Here is a 24,507-nt window from a genome sequence, read left to right on the forward strand (position 1 = left end):
TGCAAGTCCCAAAATTATGAATGTTGCAGCATCACAACATTCAACCTATGCCCCCTGCTCCCACTCCCACAACTGCTTCCATCCTGCCACACTGGACTCACCTTAGAAGATCTGCCGCCTCTTTGCCACAATTTCTTTGCTTTTGAGGGAGAGGAGAGTTGATGGAACCTCCTGGGTGCTGTAATATCGTGTGAGTTCAGACACCCATCCCATTTTGCAGAGACTCGGTGCCCTCTGCATGACAAGTGTTTCCTGTGCCTGTCTCCTGCTCTTTCCCCCCATCCCAACTCCTTTCCGCCACAACCAGGACACCTTTTGCCCAGATGGAGACCTGGCAGAGAATGGAAGCTTCCTCTGTGTGCAAATGGGGCCTTTAAAAATGGAGGGATTTGCTCTGTTTTGAAATGCACCATAGATTCCTATGAGGCCTTTGAAAATGGAGCAAATCCCTTCGTTTTCAAAGGCCTCATTTGCATGCAGATGAAGCTTCCAATCTCTTGTCAAGTCTCTGTCTGGGCAAAAAGTGTCAAGGTGGCGGCGGAAAAGAGTTAAGGGAGAGTGGGAGGAGTAAGAGACAGGCGCCACAAACACTTTTCGCACCCAGGAGCTTCCATTGACCTGAGACTCCCTCAAAGGGAAAGAAACCATGGCAGAGAGGAGACAGATCTTTGCAAGTGAGTCTGGTGTGGCAGGGAGGGGGAAGCATGAGGTATCTTAGTGTGTTGGGGAGGCCTTGGGACCTGCTCCCTCACTAGGCCCCCCAGGGCCTTCCTCACCCTGAGATGCCTCTTGCACTTATCGAACCATGTATTCGCCAATACATTAAATTAGTGACTGCATGGGTGAAAGCAGAAAGTGATCTCATTCTTGATACGAGATTCACTCTTATGAATCCTTGAGGTACGAATGGAATGGGTAGGCTCCATTACATTCATAACTCGAGGACTACCCGTACTTAGAATGTCTGTCTCTATTACTATAAGTCACCTGCAAAATGTTGGCCATACATTCATCTTGGCTTTCATTTGTAAGAGTAAGCGAATACCCATTAGTTTACTGAGAAATGAGGTAGCCAGATAGAGGAAAAAAAATGCAAGAATTAAGATGAGGATAGTATTTAAGCATGGTAGTTCAGAGGAGGACTAATAATGGGGAAAGCAGGCAATATATTTGGCATAAATTCTATATTGAGCTAAATTCTGAAAATTAGCCTCTTAAATATGTTGTTATCTGACAGGGTCTGAATAATTGAAAATATGGATAAGTTTCAGATCAAACTCTGAAGATATTTAACTAGTGATGTATAGTTAATATGTATTCTGTTTACCTAGGAAAAGAAGTAGCCTACTGTGAGTTGAGTTGTTCCATTCCTCAGATTTTCTAGCCAGTTTGAGGAAGACATGATGTCTGTTAGGTCTTAGTTTCTACATTACATGAAAGTGAGAAAGAGACAGCACAACTGATATGAAGTTTTTATTTATATTTAAATAAAATTAGGTAGTTGCATTAATAGTTTAGAAAAGCATTTGTTTTATTTCATTTAAAAAATGTATAATAATACTTCACATTTTAAAAAGACATGAACTGTAGTTTATTATAGATGTGTAAACCAGGTCAGAGGTTGGGTAGGAGCACTAAGATGTCCACTGAATTTAGTTTAAGGAGCTGCTTTTCTGATTCATTGTCTAATGATAGAATACAGATAATCCTGGCTTAGCTACCATAAATTGGTACTGGCAATTTGATTGCTAAGTAGAAAATCACATGATCACAACAGACTTACAGCATCACTTCCCATTCTGTTGTTAAGCATTTGCTGGCTGATATATCATGTGACTGAAACTGATGATTTTACTTCTATGTTTACTTCTCCATTCTGTTTGTTCCAAAAGCACACAAAGATGTGACCATGGGATGTTACCACAGTTGTAAATGCATGCCATTTGCAAAGTGCCTGAATGGTGATCACATTCAGGCACTTTGAGAGACACTGGCGGTCAAAATTGTGAGGATTGGTTGCAAAGCTGTCTTTTGTAACACCATCATTATATATAGTCTTTATATAATCATAATTAAGGACTACTGTATCTAAAGCAAGCACAGAATACAAATGTACATTGTTTATATAATATAACAGTCACAGACTGGTAATTTGGTATCCAATGACAGATTTTGCAGTATATACTTTTAGAAAGCATTAGGAATGATGAAAATTGGACATAAGCTTAGCCTTTGGAAGATTGGACAGGCAAGAACAATATGTCCTTCTCTGTGAGTCAGAAAACTGACTGAATTAGCTTAGCTGTATCATCATATCTCAACCTAACTCTACCCAAAGCATTTTGGGAGGTTACTTTGACATTATCTCTGGATAAGCCACCTGGAAGGACAGGAAGCATAAAGTCAATTTAAACTTTTGTTGACTCCATATCCACCAAGTGCTGGAAGCTGCCTTTGAAGTCCTATGTGGGTTTATTGTTGTTAAAATGAAAGGGCTGGAAAGAACCATTTTTTTATCTGGTACTTCATATAAGAAAAAGATTAAAATATAAATAAAAATGTGAAGCAACAAGTAGAACAGTGCAGCACTATTTACTGCATGAAATATTTTCATAGTTGAAAGGCCATGGAAAATAAGGTAAGTATTTTCCTGTTACTAAAAAGCATTAATGGCAACTTTCTGTCTCTGGCTCTTAAAGAAAGCATTTCCACAGAGAAATTTATATTATCATTTGCCACTTCTTTTCAGGTACCATATTTTTCGGAGTAGAAGACGTACCCTTTTCCCTCAAAAAAGAGGATGAAAATCTGGGTGTGTCTTATACACTGAATACAGCATTTTTTGCCTCTCGAAACCCCGTCCCTTTCATCAAAATGGCCATGCATAGCCTTTAGAAGGCTTTCAGAGTGCTCCTGGGTGCTGGGGAGGGCAGAAATGAGCAACGAATGGGCCCTTTTTTCTCAGTTTTGCCTCCGCCACCCCCCAGGAGCACTCTACAAGCCTCCTAAAGGCTGTTAATACTCTTTTTTTAAAAAAAAAAATGGGTCCGTTTTTGCAAAAAACAGCCCATTTTTGGGAGGTCGGCAGAATGTAAAAACTTTTTTTTTATTTGCATCTTCAAAATTTTGGTGCATCTTATACTCCAGTGCATCTTATACTCCGAAAAACATGGTAGTTGGGGCACATTGTGAAAAGCCTATAAGAGGACTGGGTCATAGATAAAAGAAACAGAAAAGAACGAATTCATAACAATAACAGAAGTTTGCAAACCTATATTAAAAAAGACTAAAACAGGAACGATGCCTAGGCTACTGACTTCTTACCAGAAATGCTAGGAGGATAAACTTTTACAATCTTTACAAAATACGTTGAATTTTATTTTACAGAGGGGAAAATTGTCAGAAAACAGAATACAGGGTAATTTAGCTTCAATAACTAAGGAGGGAGACAATTTGACTTTAACAAGACATTATTGGCCAATATCATTATTGAATAACAACTATAAGCTCCTTACAATAATTTTGAAAATATTTTGCAAAATAATTTTGTAATTTGGGAAAATTATTTAATTCATAATATATTATCAATATTCTGTTTGTTTTTCATGCTTAGAATAATTAATTTGCCTGAGGGGGCTAATCTTAAGAGCATTAAAAAATAGATATTTTTGCTCAGTACAACTTTCTCCTAGCTTTTGTATTTTTATATTTGGGAAGGTTGTTTTGTCCTGGCAGATTCCTTGTGCAAAGCTTGCCTTTCTCAATCCAAGGCTATTTCTTGTTGATATTTCCTGTCTCATTGAGATATCTCCCCCATTGTGAAGGTTGAAGTGACACAGCTTTCATATTATATCTTTTGTTTGGGTTTCAGCATTTCCCCAAACCTTGAAAATTTTAATTATAGGCTGAAAATATTGCATTCAGATAAAAAGGCCTTTCACAAACAGCTCTTAAAGATGGTGTACATAATTCCTTAAAAGGGCATGTTTTATGCTGTATCCCCAAACCTCTACATTTTTTTTATCCCAACACTGGATTGTGATTGGGCATAGAACAAGAATGATTAAAATCATTTCAATTGCTAATGAGAGAATAGCATAGTAGGTATGTGTAGAATTATGTGCTGCTATTTAACATCTGAAAAGTCAATATTGTGTATTATACATTTTAGAAGAGACATGATATCAACAGCTGCCTGAGATCAGAGGAGGATTTGCTACTCCTCCAGATGTTCCCTTCTTTCCCCCTTTTCTCCCTAGGGGAAGTGTACACCCACTCAGTCTCTGACCAGCTGCTCTCTAGAGAAGTCATTTTGAGATGGTCTTTATATTGTGAAGTTGCTGCAGCATTTACCTGAGCAGACAAATGCCACGGAAACTTTATAATATATTGCAATTCAGACTCCCTGAGAGTGATGCTTAGGATAGGGTACTGTAGCATCAAACTGTGCATAATGGTATGTGATTGGGTATTAAATATCAATCACAACATGTCCTCTCGGTTGATATTCTGGAGGAAGGAGCAACTAAGGAGAGAGGGATTTGGCTAGGTCAGTGATAGCTAACCTTTTCCAGACCGAATACCCAAAGTGCACACAAATGCATGGCCCCTCTGCAGTGCCCCCACCACACATATGCACAACCCCCACGCGCTCCACTCCCTTCCCATGCATGCACCCCACATGTGCCCCCTATGCAGGTGTGCGTGCCCCGCCCTCACATATGCGTCTGCAGCACCCTCACACCTCCTGTGCAAGCGCGGCAGAGACCGGAAGACCAGCTGTCCGGCAGGAGGCGCACATGCATGCACGCCAGAGCTGAACTGGGGCAACGGCTCACGTGCCCACAGAGAGGGGGCCACATGCCACAGGTTCGCCATTAGAGGTCTAGGTGAAAGGACTGATCTAAGGGAAACTTGGAGTCCAAACCTATATATCAGAGTGAGAGGCTTATGAATATATATTTAATGCCAGGTAAGGCAGAAATTCATATTTTACAGATATATTAAGAAAATACACAAAGCATAACAACATCCTGGTCCTTTAGGATTGGATAGGCAGCTTATTTTATGTTAAGAATTGCATTTCCAAATAAATCACTGATAAGTTTGCCTAAGGTGAAGCTAGAACTTGAACATGGATGTGTCTGTTATTCTCTCAACTCCCTTCCAGCACTCCCTGCCCCCCCTTTCCCCCCCTCAAAAGATAGGCTACTGGTAAAAGTATAGTTAAGACTTACCAACAATCTGGAATGTTTGCAAATGGCTTTTAAATCTTGATTGAAGGTGCAAGTTACACATTCTTATAACCTTGTTTAAAGCAAGTTGAGCTACTTTCTTTAAAAAATTCATAAGGATGTACAAAACTGACCATATAGGTGGCAGTTAAACCAGATGACATTTGCCTGTCTTTTGCCATGTTCCTTCAGAAATTTGTACATCTGTCTCTTGTGTTGTTCTAGCTGTGATTGCACAAACTTCCTCCTCCAGGAATGTAGCAAGCAAGGTCTGCTGTCTGAAATCAATATGAATAATCTCATAGCAAAAAGGTATGGTTGTTTGAAAAACTTTTCATGAAAAGAACGAGAGCCAAATTCAAATGTATTAGGCCATTAAAAATGTATTAGGTTTCCTTCATGAATTGGAGTAGAAGTAGAGAGTAAGTTTGGGTCTGAGTTGCCAGAGCCCAAGGCCATTCCTCAGCCTTTCAGGAATCATATATTTTCCCCTAATTTATTAATTTCCAAGAGGAAATATTTTCAACTATTTAAACTGACATGAGAAATTTTGCATATGCATATACATGAAAGAATATTGGTGTGTTTGCATATTATTGACCATGTAATCACAGCAATATTAGTGTTTGAAAACAATCTCTTATTTTGAATATTTCTCCTTCGGGGGAAAAATCTTGAAAGTAGATTGCTTTGTTTTAATCCAGTAGCATTTTTCTTCATGTTTTTGAGATTATGAAGGCATTTATTATATGAAAGTGCAAGTTCAAATAAAATATCTTTCTGTGTAAAAATCTCATTCTAAATCTGTCATATAATTTTTGTTTCATTTAATAAAAATGTAGAAACATGATTAAGGCTAACCACAAAGATATTAAATTTAGAATAGCATTACTATGAACCAGTATGTGTGTTGAGTTTTACTGAAAAGTGTCAAATGCACCATCCTTATAAAAACTTGTATGCCTTTCCTCCTTTCCCAACCAGGGCTGCTGATCGAGAACACGCACCATGTTTAAAATCCGCAGAAAATGCTAATATTCAGCCCAACCCAGGCCTTATCTTGAGAGCAGAGCCCACTGTTACCAATATCTTAAAAGTAGGTCCTGTTTTGGTGCTGATCCTATGCATGTTTTCCATGGATTAAAAGTATTTTCAGCACAGACATGAGTAAACATGGCTAGGACATGCAATTCTTTGGCTGTATTTCAAGAAGCTTAACACAATTTTTAAAGGGTTATTTTTGGATTGTTGTGTGGTTATGATTAGCAGTAGGCCTAATAACTTAAAAGGAGTCTGAACCAAAGTTTTCCAACTAAATAAATTGTTTCAGCTATCCTGGGACACTGTTTTTCTCTTTTAAAAAAGTCAGCAGTTTTTGGTATAATAGGGTTATATTGAGGTTATATCACTGCAAAGTGATTAATTATAATTTTATAATACTAGATAGTTTATAAAATTATGTAAACTTACATTAAAAGTTTATTTGTTTCAATTGATGCGAGGAATGTCTTTGCTCAGTTCATGATTTTTTTTCAAAATTGATATGTAAGGGTTCCTTTTGATTGTGTATTAATTGTAAAGTTAATTCGAGACACACAAACATTTTAGCAATTTCTGGGAATGAAGCATTGATTCATTTTATCCATTCAACAAACATGCTAAAGTCTACTTGGCACAAATGGCCTGTAGATTATAAGACAATCTGAGACTGTAGTTTATAATTCTGGTTAGTCAGTTTACAATAATACCAAGATAGGTTTGGTACTTGTTAGGAAAACTATAGCTGCTTGGTTCTCTCATAGGATTAAACCAAAGTTATAGCACATTATGGCTCAGCACTGTGAGCAGTTCAGACAAACAAAGTTCAAATTCCTGAATGTGATGATATAAATGAAGGCAGAATCAAATTCTATTCTTCCTATTTTAGAGAAAACTTTAATAATTCTGTCTAGCCACCATGTATAACTTAATATTCCTTTACTTAATTCAGAATTAAGAAATAGGAATTGTTTGCGGTAAAATACAAGGTTAGACTGTATGCTACTACAGAGTTAAATGTCCTTTTAGCCAAATGCCTCCAAATGAGGCTGTCAAATTTAAATATAAGCGGAGAAAAACTAAATTCTAAATTCATATCATTGCAAGCGTAGGCAAATATAAGGTAAAATTGGTCCCCAGATGTAACAATATCAGGTTACAACAATTTAAGCAAGAATGGAGTCTGGGCTGGATACCATCTTCCAGTGCTTGCTTCCTGTATGGTTACACATAGCTAGGGTCATTTAATTAAAAATTTGGAAGCTGGTTTTTCTTTTAGTCAAATCTCGATACTTTGTGCATCTAGATCCACCATCTTTATTTTATTTATTTTTATACCAGACAATGGATTCAGATCACTCAAAATCCCCAGAAGGACTACTTGGAGTCTTGGGCCATATGCTTTCAGGAAAGAGCTTGGACCTGCTATTGGCAGCTGCAGCTGCTACAGGAAAATTGAAATCCTTTGCTCGGAAATTCATCAAGTGAGTATGTATGATGAGTTATTGAAAGTCAGGGTTGTCTGACTTTCCTTTGATAAACTAAAGAGTGTGGTGTAATATCATCGTTTGGTGAGGTTGTTTGCTCCTGGCTATGGAGTTGCCTATGGAAATTGCAATGTGACAATTTCATTTTGCCTGAGTAAATTGATACAGGGAGCAAGTGGCAACCTTTTTGGGACTCAAGATTGCACTTTCAAAAATTATTTGTGAGAGCAACTACAGCTACTGCTGCTGTAAGGGCCATAGAGGTTAAACAGTAGCATTACTGAATAGAAAGAGGACAGAATTTTCTGTTTACTCCTTACTCCGCCCAATTTTTAATGAGGTGTTTAACTAAAATTGACTTAATTATTAGAAAGTTAAGACTGTACTTTACCTAAGGATTCCCCCCCCCCCTGCAAATCATAGAGTTAAAACCCCCATTGTTATTCAAAGGTACAGAATATTTGGGAACTGCAAAAATGGGGTTGCTTCTTGCTCATTTCTGCCTTGAAGGCTATAAAGTTGTGAGCAAAAAACCTACAGGGCTCTGTGTCATCCTCAAAGATGACACTGCGACCTACACTGTGGTCAGAATTTTATCTAAGTTCTATTAATAAATAAAGATATTCTAGTTAAATAAACAACAGCTGGAACAGGTTACTGTGTTCTGACCTTTATTGAATGTATTCCAGCCAACATTAACTGTGCTTATGTAAAGCCTTAAATAATCAGCTCTCTTATGAGAGTAAGCTAAATTAGATTTCCAATCAATGAGATGGCAATCATATCTGAACATGAGGGGACCTTCCATATTAAAAAAAATTATCATCAGAGTCTTTTTCATAAGATATGTTTTTGGAAGTCATCAATGCCTCATACGGGAGAGATCTCTGTAGATTTTTGGAAAAAGGATGTCAGTGCTCAAGAATATGGATAGTTTCAGAACTGTTGCTAGAGCGTTTGGCCTTCATCAATCCATCATCATATAAATAAAGAAAATGCATTATTGATATTCTTTCTATGAATGGTCATACCATACTATAAAAATTACCCCAAGAACAAAGTGTACAATACTATAGAAGACTGAGAACAACTCCAGGCTAAATAGCAAAGCTTCTGCAGTCCTTTCTTTCATTCACTATAACATTGAATAAGAGCAATCTACATATATAGGAGGGTCTACCAAAAAAGCCAGTTTGACATTGTGGTCAAGGCACCAGGCTAGAAGCCATGAGACCATGGTTTCTAATTTCACCTTAGACGCAAAGCTACCTGGTGACCTTGGGCTAGTAACTTTCTCTCAGCCCTAGGGAGGAGACATTGGTAAGCTACTTCTGAAAAATCTTACCAAGACTTTCCCAGGCAGCCTCCTTGAGAGTCACTGAGAATCAGACATAATTGAGCAGAAAAAAACAAAAAGGGAACCCCTATTTTCCAGAAAGAAGATTGCTGCCTGCCTTAAGTTTGACAAATATCATCTGGTTGATGATAAAGAAGTTGAACTTTTGAATAGTAATGAAAAAAGTGATGTTGGGAGAAACAAAGATGCTGTAATTCCAACAAGAACCTCATCTCAGCTGTGAAGCATGGGAATATCATGGTTTGGGGCTGCTTTACAGCCTTGGGTGAATTGAGTGAATAATAGATTCTAGATTGAAACAGCAAATTCTATCAGGGTATTGAATTCATCTGTGAGCTGAAGTTTAAATGAATGTAGGTCATGTAGCCCACAAAAAGAAATCTATAACCAAATGTCTGAAGCAGAAGCAATGTAATATTTTGGAATGGCTGAATCAAAGTTCTGAATATTACTGATTAGAAATGTTCAATAATATCTGAGAAGTGCAGCTTATGCAAGACAGGCAAACATATCAATGAGTTGAAGCAGTTTTGTAAAGAGCAGTGGGCCAAAATACTTCCAATTTGATATGATTAAAAGGTATTGGAAATGCTTGCTTAAAACGATTGCTGTTAGTGCTACAAGTTATTAAATCTAGAATGTCCCATATGTTTTCCAAGAAGTCAATGAATTTTGGCTTAATATATTCCATAAAGAAATGACCTTCTGTCGTGTGTCATCTATTTAACTAAGTCTTTTTATCTACTAATAAGTCATAGATGAAACTCAGATAATACTGTAGGTCATACTGTTCCAGGCTTACAGAAGCTTCAAAGGGATTCACAAATATTCTCTTACCATGTGAATAATACATAAATCACTAAATAAATGCAGATTTTATTTGCTTCTCCCATTTCTGCTAAAGAAGATAGAATAACTCTGCCCTGTATTCTTTGATATTATGCTTTGATATTAAGCCTAATAGAATGTATCAGAGCAATTAAAGAGTAAATTACAGTCAACTAACAATTCCAGTTTTTCGTTCATGGCACAAAAAACAAGTTGAATAATTAAACACAGTTCAGAAGTCAAACTAGGAGAATAGTGGGGTCCTTGATATTCTCTGAGCTTGGTTGTTTCCTTGCAGACATTTAATCACCCAATTAGGTAACATCATCAGTGCTAATTGAGAATAGAGCTTGCTCTCATTTTATATGGTAGTGTTTTGCCCTGGTTGGTGTTCCTGGGAGTGATCTCTATAGAAATAATTTATATAAAGAGACTAGTAATGATGGATTGGCAGACATTCCTACCAACACTGACAGAGCAAACCACTAGAATATAAATTGAGAACAAACTCCATTTCTTAATAGCACAGGTGATGTTACCTACCATATTTTTCGCACCATAAGACACTCCATACTATAAATAAATAAAACATTAGTTTTAGAGGAAGAAAACAAGAAAAAAAATTGCCTCTGCGTCCCAGCATCCATCCAGTATTCATTTGGCTAGTTTCCTTGCAGCAAACAGCTGCCTGCTGTTTGTCTGCTATCTACGCCAGGAACACTGGAGCCTTAGCTGCCAAGCAACTAATTGGCGGTTGGATCGGCGGTGTTCCAGGATCAGCAGTATTCCTGTTCGCTGCTGATTGCCGCTGCCTGTTTGCTGCCGCCAATCGGTGGCAATAGGCACTGAATGGGTGCCGACGATAGGCAGTGGCGATCCCCGCCACCTAGAACAGCTGATCGGTGGTATTCTGGGAGGCCAATCCAACTGCCAATCAGCTGCTTGGCAGCAAAGGCTCCAGCATTCCTCGGTCACCCTCCCTCCCATTGCAATATTTGCTCTATTAAGACGCACATATATTTCCACCCACTTTTGGGGGTGGAAAGGTGTGGCTTATAATGTGAAAAATATGGTAATTATGTCTATAAGAAAACAACCAAGCTTAGGGAGCATCAAGGACCCCACAGTTCAACCCTAAGCTACAATATTCTCTTCTATAGGAGGATACTAATTGGTGGTCCAAGTTCACAGGGTCTGTTAAGGTACAGTAGAATATCTGGTCACAAACTTCTGACCACCACCAAATCAGGTTCCAAAAATGTCACAATTTTTTTTTCATGGCCAATTTCCCCTTCCATGCCATTTTTTTTGTAAGCCCCAAATTTCCAAAACTTTGTTTGGGTCACAACCAAATCGGGTTGCGACCAAAGTTATGGAACGAATTATGGTCATCTTATGACCAGAGGTTCTATTGTAGTTGGTTTGAAATAGGAATAGTTTCTAAACCAGGAGTGTCCTTAATTTCTAGAGTAAGGGACATGTGCTGGGAGCAACACACAAATTAAAAAAAAACCACCCCAGATTTAAAAATGTGGATTCTATTTATTTAAAAGTATTAATATTAATATTCAGTCAGTCAATGAAATTCAATTGATAATTTATCATCTGATTTTTTTATCCTTTTCCTCTCTGATTAAAAATTATAATTTAATGGCAACTGTTGGAAAGATTCTGGGAAAATTCTGTAAGAATGGGAGAATTTGAATAGTAACAAGGCAAACGTGAATTCAGATATTGTTTCAACACCTAATAATCCCTTAGTAGAGAGGTACGAAAATAAAGACTCAATCATCCAGGCCAAAAGCCTTTTTTAAGAAAAGGCTAAATCGAGGCAACTAATAGTAGTCATGATTTAGCTTTTTTAGATCACTTTCTAGAGATTTTTGCCCAGTAAGCACCAGACCTCCTGTCTGGCACACTTGTGCTAATTGGTTGTAATCAAATAACTGCAACAGCAGTCAACTCTTGAGTAACTTTTATTACCAGATTATTTGCTGCCTTTTTGCCTTAGAGATGCTTTTTTTTAAAAAAAATGAATTGGTGATTTATAATTACCAGATGATATGATAAAATACAACCAAAAATATAATGCTAATACAATCAGAAAATAATACATTGATACTGTATTCAGTTTAATATAATCAGAAAAGAATATACTGAATAGTAATTAAAGGAGTGACATTTTGAAGAAACCAAAGAGAACATTCATAAAGAATCCATAAGAAAAGTACCTCAGTCAAATTTCTTTCTCTATTTCATGGCATGTATTCTGCTGTCCTTTTTCAGAGCAGTTTAAGAGCTAATTATAGTCAGCTAATCTATTTTCTCTTTCCTTCATTTTAGGAATAAGTATTCTTTAAGCCAGCTCTATACATTATTTATCCTGTGTAGAGCACATTAAAGGTCTGGGGAATTATTGGATTGAGTGGAGCTATAATCTTGCCACCACTTGTCTCTTTGGTAATCTACAATATTGATGAAGACTAGTTTCAGGAAGAGGCCAAATAATGATCTTCTAATGAAGGACTTTTTTTATTACCAGCCAGGATTTTCCCAACTTTAGAAAAAAAAAGTCCAGAGATTTCTGAACAATTATGACATTACAATTTACTAGAGAATGGACCAGGATTGGGAAGATTTTACTTCAGTATAATTGTTACAGGGTAGAGGGTACAGGTAATAATGGCCTACCAAAGTCTAAAGATACAGAATTCCTGTATTCTGACTTTGCTTTTGCCTCATTTGGAAAGTGGGAATAATTGTGATCCACCTGATTTTTTTTTAGATTATTTTGCACATTAAAGATATCAGCTTTTTTATAAAAAAAATTTGTTGAAGAACAGTTAAAGTGAAAATTTCGTATTTTCATTCTTTACACATTTCAGGCTCAATGAATTTACCAAACATATCAGCGGAGAAAGCTGTAAGTCCCTCTTTCTTTCTATCTTTCCCCCCCCCTGCCATCAAGTGTCTGCGTAGCTAACCCTGGTAATGCAGGCTTTCATGGGTTAACCATAAAAATCTGCCAGGGAAGGGGGCCTGGGTCAGGGAAGAGTTGAAAGTGAGCATGGTGCCTGGCAGCGTAGGCTGGCCCAGCTCAGCATTCCTAATGCAACAAGGGGGACATTCAAGTTATGACTGGGGTCTCTTTGTCTTTTTGGCTACCACGTGCACCAGCCTTTCCTCCAATCCCAAGAATAGTGACTTTGTGCGCTTTGGGTGGGGTGCTCAACCCTGAAGAAAAAGGGTTAACTTGCAGCTGTGTGTCTGCTTCCTTCCCTCCAACCCCCCCCCCAACCCCCAATCTTAAGCTTTGTGCACCCATGTACTCCTTTGGATGGAGTGATGTTTGAATCCCACTCATCCCAAGATAAGGAATCTGAATATGTTTGCATGTGACTACACACGCAAAAGCTCTCTGACTTTCCACTGGACGAATCAGGAAGGAGTTTGCAGTTGTTGAAAGAGTTATTTTGTTTTCATTTGTGTGAATGTTGCAGTTCTACTCAAACTAGATTTATCCTCAAAATAAATTGTATTTCAGTTCCTGTAATCCTCTAGCCAAGTATTACGGAAGTGGAAATTCAACAAAGTTTGGGGAAGGCTGTTTTAGAATTTGTATAATTTCATCATAAACCATTCCAGGGGGGTTTGATAAAATTTCAGAATCCAGAAAAATAGAACTGAGCAGGCTTTCCATGTCTTTTAGTAGCATCTATTTCATTTGTCACTTAGCATAATGATATAATTTAATACTTGTTTTGGGACAAATTAGAGCAAAAGAGATGAACTTTTTTTATTATTTATATGTCTCATTAAAAATTATTTGAAATCTGGGGGAAGGGATGGATGGAAGTGTTTAACTGTTTGTTTTCGAATATGTTTGGTGCCCTATGCTTTAGAATCCTTTTTCCTTTGGCAGAATTAGATACAAAATGTCAATGCTTTGTTATAGATGAATGAATAAATAAATGAAGTTATATACTTCATTTAGTCCCTTTGGGGAGAGGGGGCGGTCTAGAAATAAAATAAAATAAAATAAATAAATAAATATACTGAGTATGGACTGTGATGGCTAAAATTTTTGGAAATCAAATTTCCATTTAGTTGAAGGACCATTGTAGATAAGATTTGATTTATTTAAATAAGTTGGCATATTCCATTAATGGTACTTTAGTGTGATGGTGGCTACAAAGCACTTCTTGCCCATCATACATCAACATTTTGATTTACATATGACAATTGTTCTGATTTTTATCTCTTCCTTCTCCATCTGAAATCCAGCTAAGGGAGCATCAGTCCGAGCACTTCTCTTCGACATCTCATTTCTTATGCTGTGTCATGTTGCCCAGACCTACGGCTCTGAGGTAGGAACATTCTGACTTTTGTATTACATCACATAGAGAAAATAGTGAGAAGAACGAGCTCAGATATTTATCCTTGAACATGTACTGGACAGAACATCTTTTATTTGCCATTCTTCCCTACATGCTGGCTGAGATTTTGGGGTTTATATTCCCAAACCTCTGGACAGTACCAGATTGAGGAAGGCTGACATTTTTTTTTAAAGAATAAGAATTAGAGCATAGTGTTGGTGCCCATCAGTTTAGAAAAACATAAAATAATTTCTAAAATTCTGGAGTTCTACCAATCCACTATCAGACAGCATTAAATTGAAGAAGACTTGAGACAGTAGCGAATCTTCTCCAAAACGGTCATGTCATCAAAATTATTCCAAGAGAGAAATATAAAATTGTTCAGCAAATCATAAAGAACCACCTGCGGAGCTCAAGTATTTTAGATACACTATTCATAATTCTGTCATTTGGGTTAAAATTGGGGCTCATAGCATCATGTATGAGCATTTTAGAAAGAACATTTTTACAAACTATCAAGGTCCCTGACGCAAATGACCTGCTGGGCTAGAAGATTGGAAGATAACTTTATTTAAAACTGCAAAACGAAGCATTACCTAGAAGTTACATCTTTCTTTGTACTGTAAAATGGTGTAATCAAAGTATTCTTGTATCGGAGGTTTGGTTGTCCTCTCTGCTGTCCTCTATAGACTTAGGGCATGACATTATCTCTGGGATTCTCTTCTTGTCCATAAAGTTGCAAAGGAGATAATAAAGCAAAAATTACAATGGTCACTTACCTCTGACATTGAGACTGACCCTCAAACAAACAAAATAGGGAAGCAGATGATAATGCCTTCTCTGCCTTCCTCTTCCAAACTATTTTCATCCCAAAATTCTTTATCTGTAGTGGGACATTGTGTCAGGCAACAATATAAAGTTCAGTTGTTAGAAACCGGACTACTTTTTTCAATGAGCATTTCATGTATTTTATTTACTAAAAATTAAATATTTCTTGTTTGCGGTTAGTGAGTCACATTTCCAAATAGACTGATGAAGGAAATCTATTATGCATACTAATAAAAGCAATTGTAAATGTAAAAGCCATTAAAGGGAAATAGAGTCCATAGCAATAAAATGTTACAGACATACACATAGTTTAATTACTGCATGTGGTTAACTCTAAATTGCTCTCACAAATTATGTTAATTTGGGGAATTCTTTTATGTATGGGTCTTAAAGCCTCTTCCTTTTATTTCTGGAGTGAAATAAAATTTTCTTTTACTCCCTTGTATTTGTACATTGCAGTAAGTAGCATACTGTGAAAGTATTTCCAGAATTATCCTATGGTTGTCCAACTATCCACTAGAGGGTGCTATTATTTAAGAATTTCATGCTATATTATTTCTTGGTTGGCTGCTTTCAGGTGATCCTATCAGAAGCTAGCCCTCCAGGGGAAGTGCCTTTCTTTGAGACATGGATGCAGACCTGCATGCCAGAAGAAGGGAAAATTCTCAACCCTGACCACCCTTGCTTCCGACCTGATTCCACCAAAGTGGAAACGCTGGTTGCTTTGCTGAATAATTCTTCTGAAATGAAGTTGGTGTAAGTATTTAGTGAGGAGGCCTTAAGCTTTGAAAAAAAAAACAGGTTGAAAATTAAATAACATAAAACAAAATAAGGGTAATTGGGGAGCTGGATAAGGGAGAATAATGCCTCGGATAAGTTCTTATACTCATTTTGCTTTTTTGCCTCCTATATATCATTACTACTGAGAAGGCAGATGAAATGGCAAGAAGCATGTCTAAGCATCTCTGCTGCCATCTTGGAGATCCTGAATGCCTGGGAGAATGGGGTTCTCACCTTTGAATCCGTCCAGGTATCTTTCTTACCCAGAGATTGTATCAACACACATATATGACAATCTAGAGCCGTGATGGCGATCCTATGGCACGCGAGGCTTTTGTCAGGGCATGCGAGGCGTTGCCGTGTCAGCTGGCCAGCGCATATGCGTTCGCTGGCCAGCTGAGTTCAGCATTTTTAAAAGCCATTTTTCGCCCTCCCCAGGCTCCAGAGGCTTTATAGGAGCCTGGGGAGAGTGAAAAGAGCCCCCACCCCCCTGGAGGCTTCAGGATCTTCCCTGAAGCCTCCAGAGGGCAAAAAGCCAACCCTATGGGCAAGCCGGAAGTTTGGGAGCGGACTTCCGGTTTGCTCGTAGTGTCGGTTTAAGCCCTCGGCAGGCTTCTGGGACCTTCAGGAGGCTTCCCTGAAGCCTTTTTAGTCCTCTGGAGGCTTCAGGGAAGCCTCCGGAGGGGCGGGGGAGACTGTTTTCGCCCTTCCCAAGCTCCTATAAAGCTTCTGGAGCCTGGGCAGGGCGAAAAAAGCATGCAAAAAAATGTGGTGGGGCTCTCATGCGTGCATGCGCACTGGGGGGTCGCACATTGCATTATGGCTGCGGAATGCCCGCACATGGCCCTCCTGCGCTCCCCCCTCCCCTTATGGCACGCAAGCCAAAAAAGGTTCGCCATCGCTGATCCAAAGCTTTTAAAAACAGAAACATTTGAAGGGAAACACTGGTTTTAAGAGCCTTGGGTTCTAAAATTGGGCTGATCTTTAATTGGAAAATTCAGCATTATCTTCCACAGTAGGATTGGGTAGTCTGGAGAATGTGAAGTTCAAGAAAGCATATTCAGGGACTTTGTGGGGAGGCATATGGAACTAAGGATATCTCCAAAAAAGAGAAGACAAATTGGCATGTAGGCTAGGAGACAAGGGGATCCAGTCATCATGCTTTCAACCATAATGGAAACTTTAAAAGGATACTGGGTTTGCTACCTTTACTTTCTAATTACTTTTGCAAATTGCCTACTGTATTTATCTATCTAATGCTATTAGAGATCTTTGGAATAACAAGTTTGAAAAACCACCTAGTGAATTTATCTTTATTCCTGAACAAAGTAAAAATTAATAACTTTAACAATTTAAAGAATTGGAAAATATGGGTAGTACTCTACAGTTGTTGAGGGTAGTTGATCCCTGGAATTGCCATGGGCTTAAGTTGTGGCAATTGTAAAGCAGGCCATCGTTTGACTTTATGACTGCATCTTGGCTTTCCTAGATGCAGTCTTTAAGTGGATGTAGAGGAAGAACTGTGAATCTTTGTGATCCTGGCTTTTTGTCCGGCACAACGCAGCAGTTCTCCTGTGCGCTGCTTGGAGAGTCCAAGCATGAGTTCACACAGCCTATCTGCCCAAGGACTGAGTTGATTTTTCCCCTGGTCATGCCTCCTTTGCCTCCTTAAGTCCAGTTTTAAAAACTCAGTCCGCCCGATAGGACTTGTTTTAGGGAGCTCTCAGTCTTTGGCTAGATAGGCTGGGCTCTCCAGGAGAAAGTTGTTAGAATAGTGATTAGAATAGAATTATTAGGATTTTTCCCTTATCTTCCTTATTCTGTTTTTAGTTTTGTTTTCAGGATTTGTACTTTGAGGCTGTATTCTGAGGCAATGGAGGAGCCCCACCTGCTGTGTTCGCTCGCAGCGGGTAGAACAGCTGAGGCCACTGGTCCGGTGGCTGCTGGCGAGTGTGGGGACAGTTGAGGCTTCAGAGTGTCCCCTGCCGCTCTTTGGGGAGATTTCGGAGAGATTTTCTCCCAGCGGTGTCTCTACGAGCTCTAGAGGTCGCGGCGGCCATTTTGGAAGCAACGCTTTGGCGCGCTTTCCAACGGCCGCATATTAGGCGCAGGCTGCATTCCTGGCAGCTCAAAACGCGCGAAAGTTGCGGTGGCCATCTTTTTGGGCCATTTTGGCAGCAGACAGCAGGGAAGAAACAGCAGCTCTCCGTGCCTCTCTGCCTCAGCGCAGATCGCCACCAGGGGTTGCGAAGGACTGTCCGGGGCGCCAGCAGAACTTGAGTCCCTCCCCCCCCCAATCAGCAACCTTCGGCCTGAAGGGGTGGCAGTGGAGTGTCCTGGTGCCTCTTTCCAGCCTCCAGAGCTATTCGGATCTGCAGATGCTTTGGAGCTGGCTGGCCAGCGTCCAGCGCACTTCTCCTGCGGCTGATTCATTCTCCACCTGAACAAACCATCCACAGCATGGCAGATGAAGGTTTGGAGCAGAGGGAGGAGCTGGCAGGGCTATCTGCACAGCGCAGTAGGCCAGATCCCTCAGGCCAGGGGAGAAAGGGTAATAAGGGAGCAGGGAGCAAGTCTTCCCACAGTTCCTCTGGGAACAAAGGCCCTAAACACCAGGGAGACAAGAAGCAGGAGGGCCCTAAGGAAAGGCTTAGTAAAACCCAGGCCCCTCCTCCTCAGGCCTGTGAGGCTGGACCAAGGTCCCCACTGCCCAGACATGAGAGAGAGGAGTCTCTCTCTAACCAAGGGGATCAGTCACCCTCTATCAGTGGTAGGGATTCCCTGTCTGACTCACCTGCAGCCTCCCTGGGTTACCCAGACTCTCCTAGTTCTTCAGTGAGGGAGGAGTTGGAATCTTTTCATGGCTGTCCCCACGTGGAGGACTCCATGGCTCCCAGTCGAGCTGATAGAGGCCGAGCCCCTTCTAGGCCTAGGCCTGTATGGGACAAAGGCCCTGCTCTCTCAGCCGAGATGAGGGAGGTTATTGCTCAGGCTATTTCCCAGGGAGTGGTTGAAGCCATGCGCCAAAAAGAAGGTAAAAGTGGAAAGGCCCATAGAACTACTAGTCCCCAGGTGGAGAGTAGGAACCGCAACCTTGAATCCCCAGGAGCATCTGTTACCACAGAGGTATCTGTGTGGGAAGAGGAGGCTGCAGATGAGTTTGAATTATCCGAGGATGAAGACATGCCTCCCGATAAGTCGGCATTCACTGGCCTCTTCAAGCCTTCATTGTTTAAAGCTATCTTACACAAGGCCAGGGCCTGTACGGAGCTAGGGGCCAAACCTAAGGACAAGGCCATTCCCTCTACTTCCCAGGACCTTAAGGTAGGGCTATTTAGCGAGACTGCCCCAGACCCGGAAATTATCCCAGTTCCTGACTTGTTCATGGACGTGGTACAGCGTCAATGGGTGCAGCCAGGGACCCTGGCCAACCCTAGTGGGGCAGACAAAACCTTGTACCCTCTGGAACCAAAATTGGAGGATGTATTGAAGTTGCCCGAGGTGGATGCCCCGGTGGTCTCGCTGACCTCCACTTCTACTCTTTCGGCAGACCTGTTAGAGGGCCTTAAGGCAGAGGACAAAAGGTCTGAAAAGGCCTGTCATAAAATGCATCAGGCAGCCGCCTGGGCGATTAAGGAATCCACCTCCGCCTCATTCTTTACAAGGGCGTCCTTGCTCTGGCTGCGCCAGCTGAGATCTAAACCTCCTTCGGAAGCGTCTCGTTAGCGGCATGATCTTAATAAGATCATCACAGCCGTGGAATACGCAGTGGATGCTTCTCTTAATGCAGCAAAGTTCGCTTCCAGGGCGCTAGCTTCCAACGTGACTTCACAACGCCTGCTGTGGCTTCAGCACTGGCAGGCGGACATGAAGGCCAAGTGGAAGCTGGCTTCAGCCCTGTTCAAGGGGGGGGCTTCTCTTCGGGGAATCCCTAGAAAAATTCTTGATTGAGACAAAGGATAAACGAAAGATCCTTCCCTCTACCTTCAAAAAGAATGAAAAGAAGGGTACTGGCTCCTTCAGGAAACAGACCTTTCAGACACAAGACAGCGCCCAGGGGTCCACCTCATTCTTTCCTATCAGAGGTCCTACAACCAACCTAATGATAGGAACCAGGACAGAAACAGTTTTGGCTCCAGGGGCAGACAGAACAACCAGGGTTCCTTTCATAGGCCCTTTCGAGGGGGGGTCCAACAACCGTCAGTTCAGACGCAGCAAGTGACAGCCAGAACTCCCCTCCCATCGGGGGCCGCCTGCAACTTTATGCAGACCGCTGGGAGGGAATCACCATGGAATCGTGGATCCTGAACACCATCAGAAGAGGGCTGACGCTGGAATTCCTAACATTTCCACCATGAACATTTGTTCATTGCCCTCTGGCCAAGAATCCTAAAAAGTTCCCTCATGCATGTCAGGGGTAAATTGAGCCCTGTAATTAACTAGGTTAGAATCGTGGCATTTCCTTGAAGCAGACTTCTTAAATAAGCAAAATAAACCCGAGATATATTCTAAGAAACACATTTTATTGTAAAGAAAGATAAAACAAAACTTACTAAGCTAATGATTACATTTTGGCAGAGTTCCTGTCTGCCTTGGCAGACGAACAAAAGAAAGTAAAGTGAAAGAAAGAATGTGGAATGTGTGACATGCGCAGTGAAGCTGAGATAAGAGTCAGTTCATTCTACCGTATAACTCAGAATGTAACCACAGCTGGCAAACCAAATAAACGCAGTGACAATGCAGGCAAAAACCAACCATCTTCTGCAAATAAACGCCATAGAGCCAGTTCCCCCAGACCAGGAGGGGAAAAGATTTTACTCCATTCTCTTTCTGGTCCCCAAAAACTCAGGGGGGTGGAGGGCCATATTAGATCTGAAGCGCCTGAACCAACACTGGTCTACAAACGCTTCAAGATGCAGTCCCTCCAATCCATCCTAGGCTTTATAAGGCGAGGCGACCTACTAACGTCCATCAATCTCAAAGAAGCGTGTCTGCATGTGCCCATCCACCAGGCCCACAGGAAGTTCCTGAGGCTGTGTTACAACGGAAGGCACTATCAGTACAGAGCTCTACCGTTCGGACTCTCGTCCGCCCCCAGGACCTTTACCAAGCTGCTTGCGGCTGTGGCAGCTCATCTACACAACCGCCCCATCCGCCTGGAATGTTACCTAGACGACATCATCATTCACTCAACGAGTCGTCTACAGGCGGTGAGAGATGTGCGGACCACCATCCACACCTTGCAGGAGCACGGCCTCTCGGTGAACCTGGAGAAAAGCCACCTAGACCCTGCAACGCGCATACAACACCTGGGCACCATATTGGACTCTATCTCTTGCCAGGTGTTTCTGTCTCCGGACAGGCTCCGCAACGTCAGGAGCAGAATTTGTCAGTGCAGCCGAGCCACCTCCCTACCGATCGTCCAGCTCTCACAACTACTGGGCGTCATGATATCCTGTCTCAACGTAGTTCCCTGGGCCCGACTTCATGCCAGGGAATTGCAGTGGTTCCTGCTGCCGATGCAGAGGGCGAAGGCCAGCAATTCCCCAGGAGGGTTCGACTCCCGCTGAAGGTGTCTCGCTCCCTGGGATGGTGGCAGTCAAAAGCGATAGAGAAAGGGTGCCTGTTCAAGGAACCCGACAGAATCATAGTAACATCGGACGCCAACCTCTACGGCTGGGGCACACACTGCCAGGATCAGCTAGCGCAGGGCAGGTGGTCGCGTGCGGAAGCAGCTCGAAACATCAATTGGCTGGAGCTGAGGGTGGCCCAACTTGCCCTAAGACAATTTTCAAATCAACTGGTGGGCCGTCACGTTCTTCTGCTTACAGACAACATAGCAACGAAAGCCCATGTGAACGGGCAGGGGGGCACCCACTCCAGACGACTCATGGCAGAGGCGGAGGCCCTGGGCTGGTGGGCAGAGCGCCACCTAGCTTCAATAAGATCACATATCTGGCACCAGCAATGTGAGCGCGGATTGGCTGAGTCGACAGACGATCGACAACTCCAAGTGGAGGCTTCATCCGGACCTGTTCCGTCAAATTGTGACACGGTTTGGACTCCCGCAAGTTGACCTGTTTGCGACCGCAACCAACACGCAACTCCCGAGATTCTTTTCACGCTACCACTCGACACAGTGGAGGGAACTGACGCACTGAGGACTTGGTGGCTCCTGTACGCGTTTCCACCCCTTCCACTCATTCCGCAGGTGATCAACAAGCTCCTGACGGAGGAGGCAGAACTCATTCTGGTCGCTCCGCATTGGCCCAGGCAGTCCTGGTACGCGGATCTGGTCGATCTCTCCGTGAGAAAACCATAGAGGATTCACCAGGAGGAAGTGGTCCTGAGCCAGGGAGCCATCAGTCATCCAGAGCACCAGTGGCTCCAACTAGCCGTATGGCACTTGAGGGGCAGCTCCTGAGGAAGCAGCACCTCTCGGATAAAGTCATCCAAACCATCCAGGCCTTCAGAAGACCGGCCACGACTTGCATCTATGATACAACCTGAACAGCTTTTTCTAATTTGTGCAGACAACATGACATTGTTGATGTTGAGGCATCTATACCTCAACTGCTGGACTTCCTCCAGGAGGGATTGGACAAGGGCCTGGCGCCCGCCACGCTCAAGCATCAGGTGGCCGACTTGTCAACCATTCTGGCTAGAGACTCTTATCAGTCCTTGAGTCATCAGCCCCAGATCAAGAGTTTCTTGATTGGGGCTACCAATCTACAACCTCAGAGGGTACATAGATACCCGTCCTGGAACTTACAGTTTGTGTTACGGGCTTTGACCTCTTCACCATTCGAACTGCTGAGAAAGGTTTCTTTGCGCCACTTGACTCTTAAAACCGCCTTTCTAGTAGCAATCACTTCTGCTAGAAGGGTGTCAGAGATCGCGGCATTCTCTGTGAGAGAGGAACTGTGCATTGTCCATCCAGATCGAGTCATCTTGCGCCTTGACCCTACTTTCTTGCCGAAGGTAAACACTCATTTTCACAGATCTCAGAAGGTGATACTCCCGAACTTTTGTCCTAAGCCTCAGTACACCAAGGAATGCATGTAACACAAACTGGATGTTCGACGAGCGGTTCGTCTTTACATGAAAATGACTAAGGAACTCAGGCATTCAGAGTCCTTCTTTGTGTCCTTCCAACCGGGGTCTTTGGGTCGCAAAGTATCTTCTTCGACCATTGGCGCTGGCTATGGGCCTGCATCAAGATGGCCTATGAGCATCAAGGCAGGGCTGTGCCGAGTCGTGTGACGGCGCACTCCACCAGGAGTGCCGCCACTACAGCAGCCTGGGCGACCCAGGCTTCCATCATTGACATTTGCAGGGCTGCTACGTGGGCTTCCCCCACAGCGTTCATCAGAAATTATAAGATTGACATCTTTGCCTCAGCCTCAGCCTCCTTTGGAAGGCGTGTTTTGCAACAAGTGGCTTCGGCCCCGGACATGCTGGACATTACCTGAACCCGTCCTGGGACAGTATAGCTTGGGTATGTCCCATGCTTGGACTCTCCAAGCAGCACACAGGAGAATGACTGTTGGCTTACCTGAACGGTCGTTCTCTGGGCACTGCAGGAGAGTCCAAAACCCGCCCAGTGTTGATGGAAAAAAACAAGACTGTACGTTCACTTAGCATACCTAAGGGCATCCTACGACGGACAAGACTTCGTTTTTTAAAACTGGACTTAAGGAGGCGTGACCAGGGGAAAAATCAACTCAGTCCTTGGGCAGATAGGCTCTGTTAACCCATGCTTGGACTCTCCCACAGTGCCCAGAAAACAACCGTTCAGGTAAGCCAACAGTCATTCTCCTCCTGCCTGTTGAAGAGAGTACCCCCAGGTGGTGGAATCTCTCTGGCAAGTAATGTTTCTTGTTCTTAAGGAGGCTGGCTGAAAAGAGTTCCTCGGAAGGAACATCTTAGCTTACAAACATCTAAGCAACTGCTTAAGAGAACAGAAATATTACTTTGAAGAGCCTTTGCAGGATGAAATCTCTCCAACAAGCAGTTTTTTTGTTTTCAGGAAGGCTGGCTGAACATGGTCCACTTTGAGATCTAAGATTGGATTTCAGGATGGACCATTTTCAATCAGAAACCAACCAGGTTGATGTCTATGGAGATTCTCAGTCATCCAGGTCACAGTTGTCCAAAGGTGCTTTTTCAAGAGACAATTGAACTTTCTGGTTTTGCTTTGAAGACGTTTCATTACTAATCGAAGAAGCTTCCTCAGCTTGGATGAGAACCGAAACATCTTCAAGGAAAAACTAGAAAGTACAGTTGCCTCCCTCTTGAAAAAACACCTTTAGGACAATCAGGCTGACTTTTTGGAAAGCTCAATAGGAAAGGTTGCAGATGGTGATCAAATGAGGGTTTCCTAGATTGCAATCACATGACCACTGGGATGTTGCAACAGCCATAGGTTCTATGCTGGTTGCAACTCCTAGCAAAGATTTGAGATTTTATGGTTTCAGAAATTGGGTACTAGAGGGGACTAAAGATTAGGCAGAAGAGAAAAAAATGGGGGAAAGTATTAACTTACCTCTGATTTTTGGTTAGCATGGGAATTTCAAAAT

At 41.8% G+C, this 24,507-nt stretch overlaps 1 protein-coding gene across 4 annotated transcripts in view; it reads left to right on the forward strand.

Moving 5' to 3' along the window:
• The window catches only part of MED24 (mediator complex subunit 24), a 74,219-nt gene that overhangs the window by 33,066 nt on the left and 16,646 nt on the right, over window positions 1-24,507 (forward strand). For all 4 annotated transcript variants that reach the window (XM_081969737.1, XM_081969738.1, XM_081969739.1 and 1 more), the window contains exons 12-18: window positions 5,460-5,546; window positions 6,219-6,330; window positions 7,614-7,756; window positions 12,830-12,867; window positions 14,229-14,311; window positions 15,726-15,904; window positions 16,079-16,178. In XM_081969737.1, the coding sequence (XP_081825863.1) occupies window positions 5,460-5,546; window positions 6,219-6,330; window positions 7,614-7,756; window positions 12,830-12,867; window positions 14,229-14,311; window positions 15,726-15,904; window positions 16,079-16,178 (742 nt within the window). The remainder of the gene's footprint in view (window positions 1-5,459; window positions 5,547-6,218; window positions 6,331-7,613; window positions 7,757-12,829; window positions 12,868-14,228; window positions 14,312-15,725; window positions 15,905-16,078; window positions 16,179-24,507) is intronic.

Source organism: Natrix helvetica (assembly GCF_964273705.1).
Source record: "Natrix helvetica genome assembly, chromosome: Z".
In the NCBI taxonomy this organism is placed as follows: Eukaryota; Metazoa; Chordata; class Lepidosauria; order Squamata; family Natricidae; genus Natrix; species Natrix helvetica.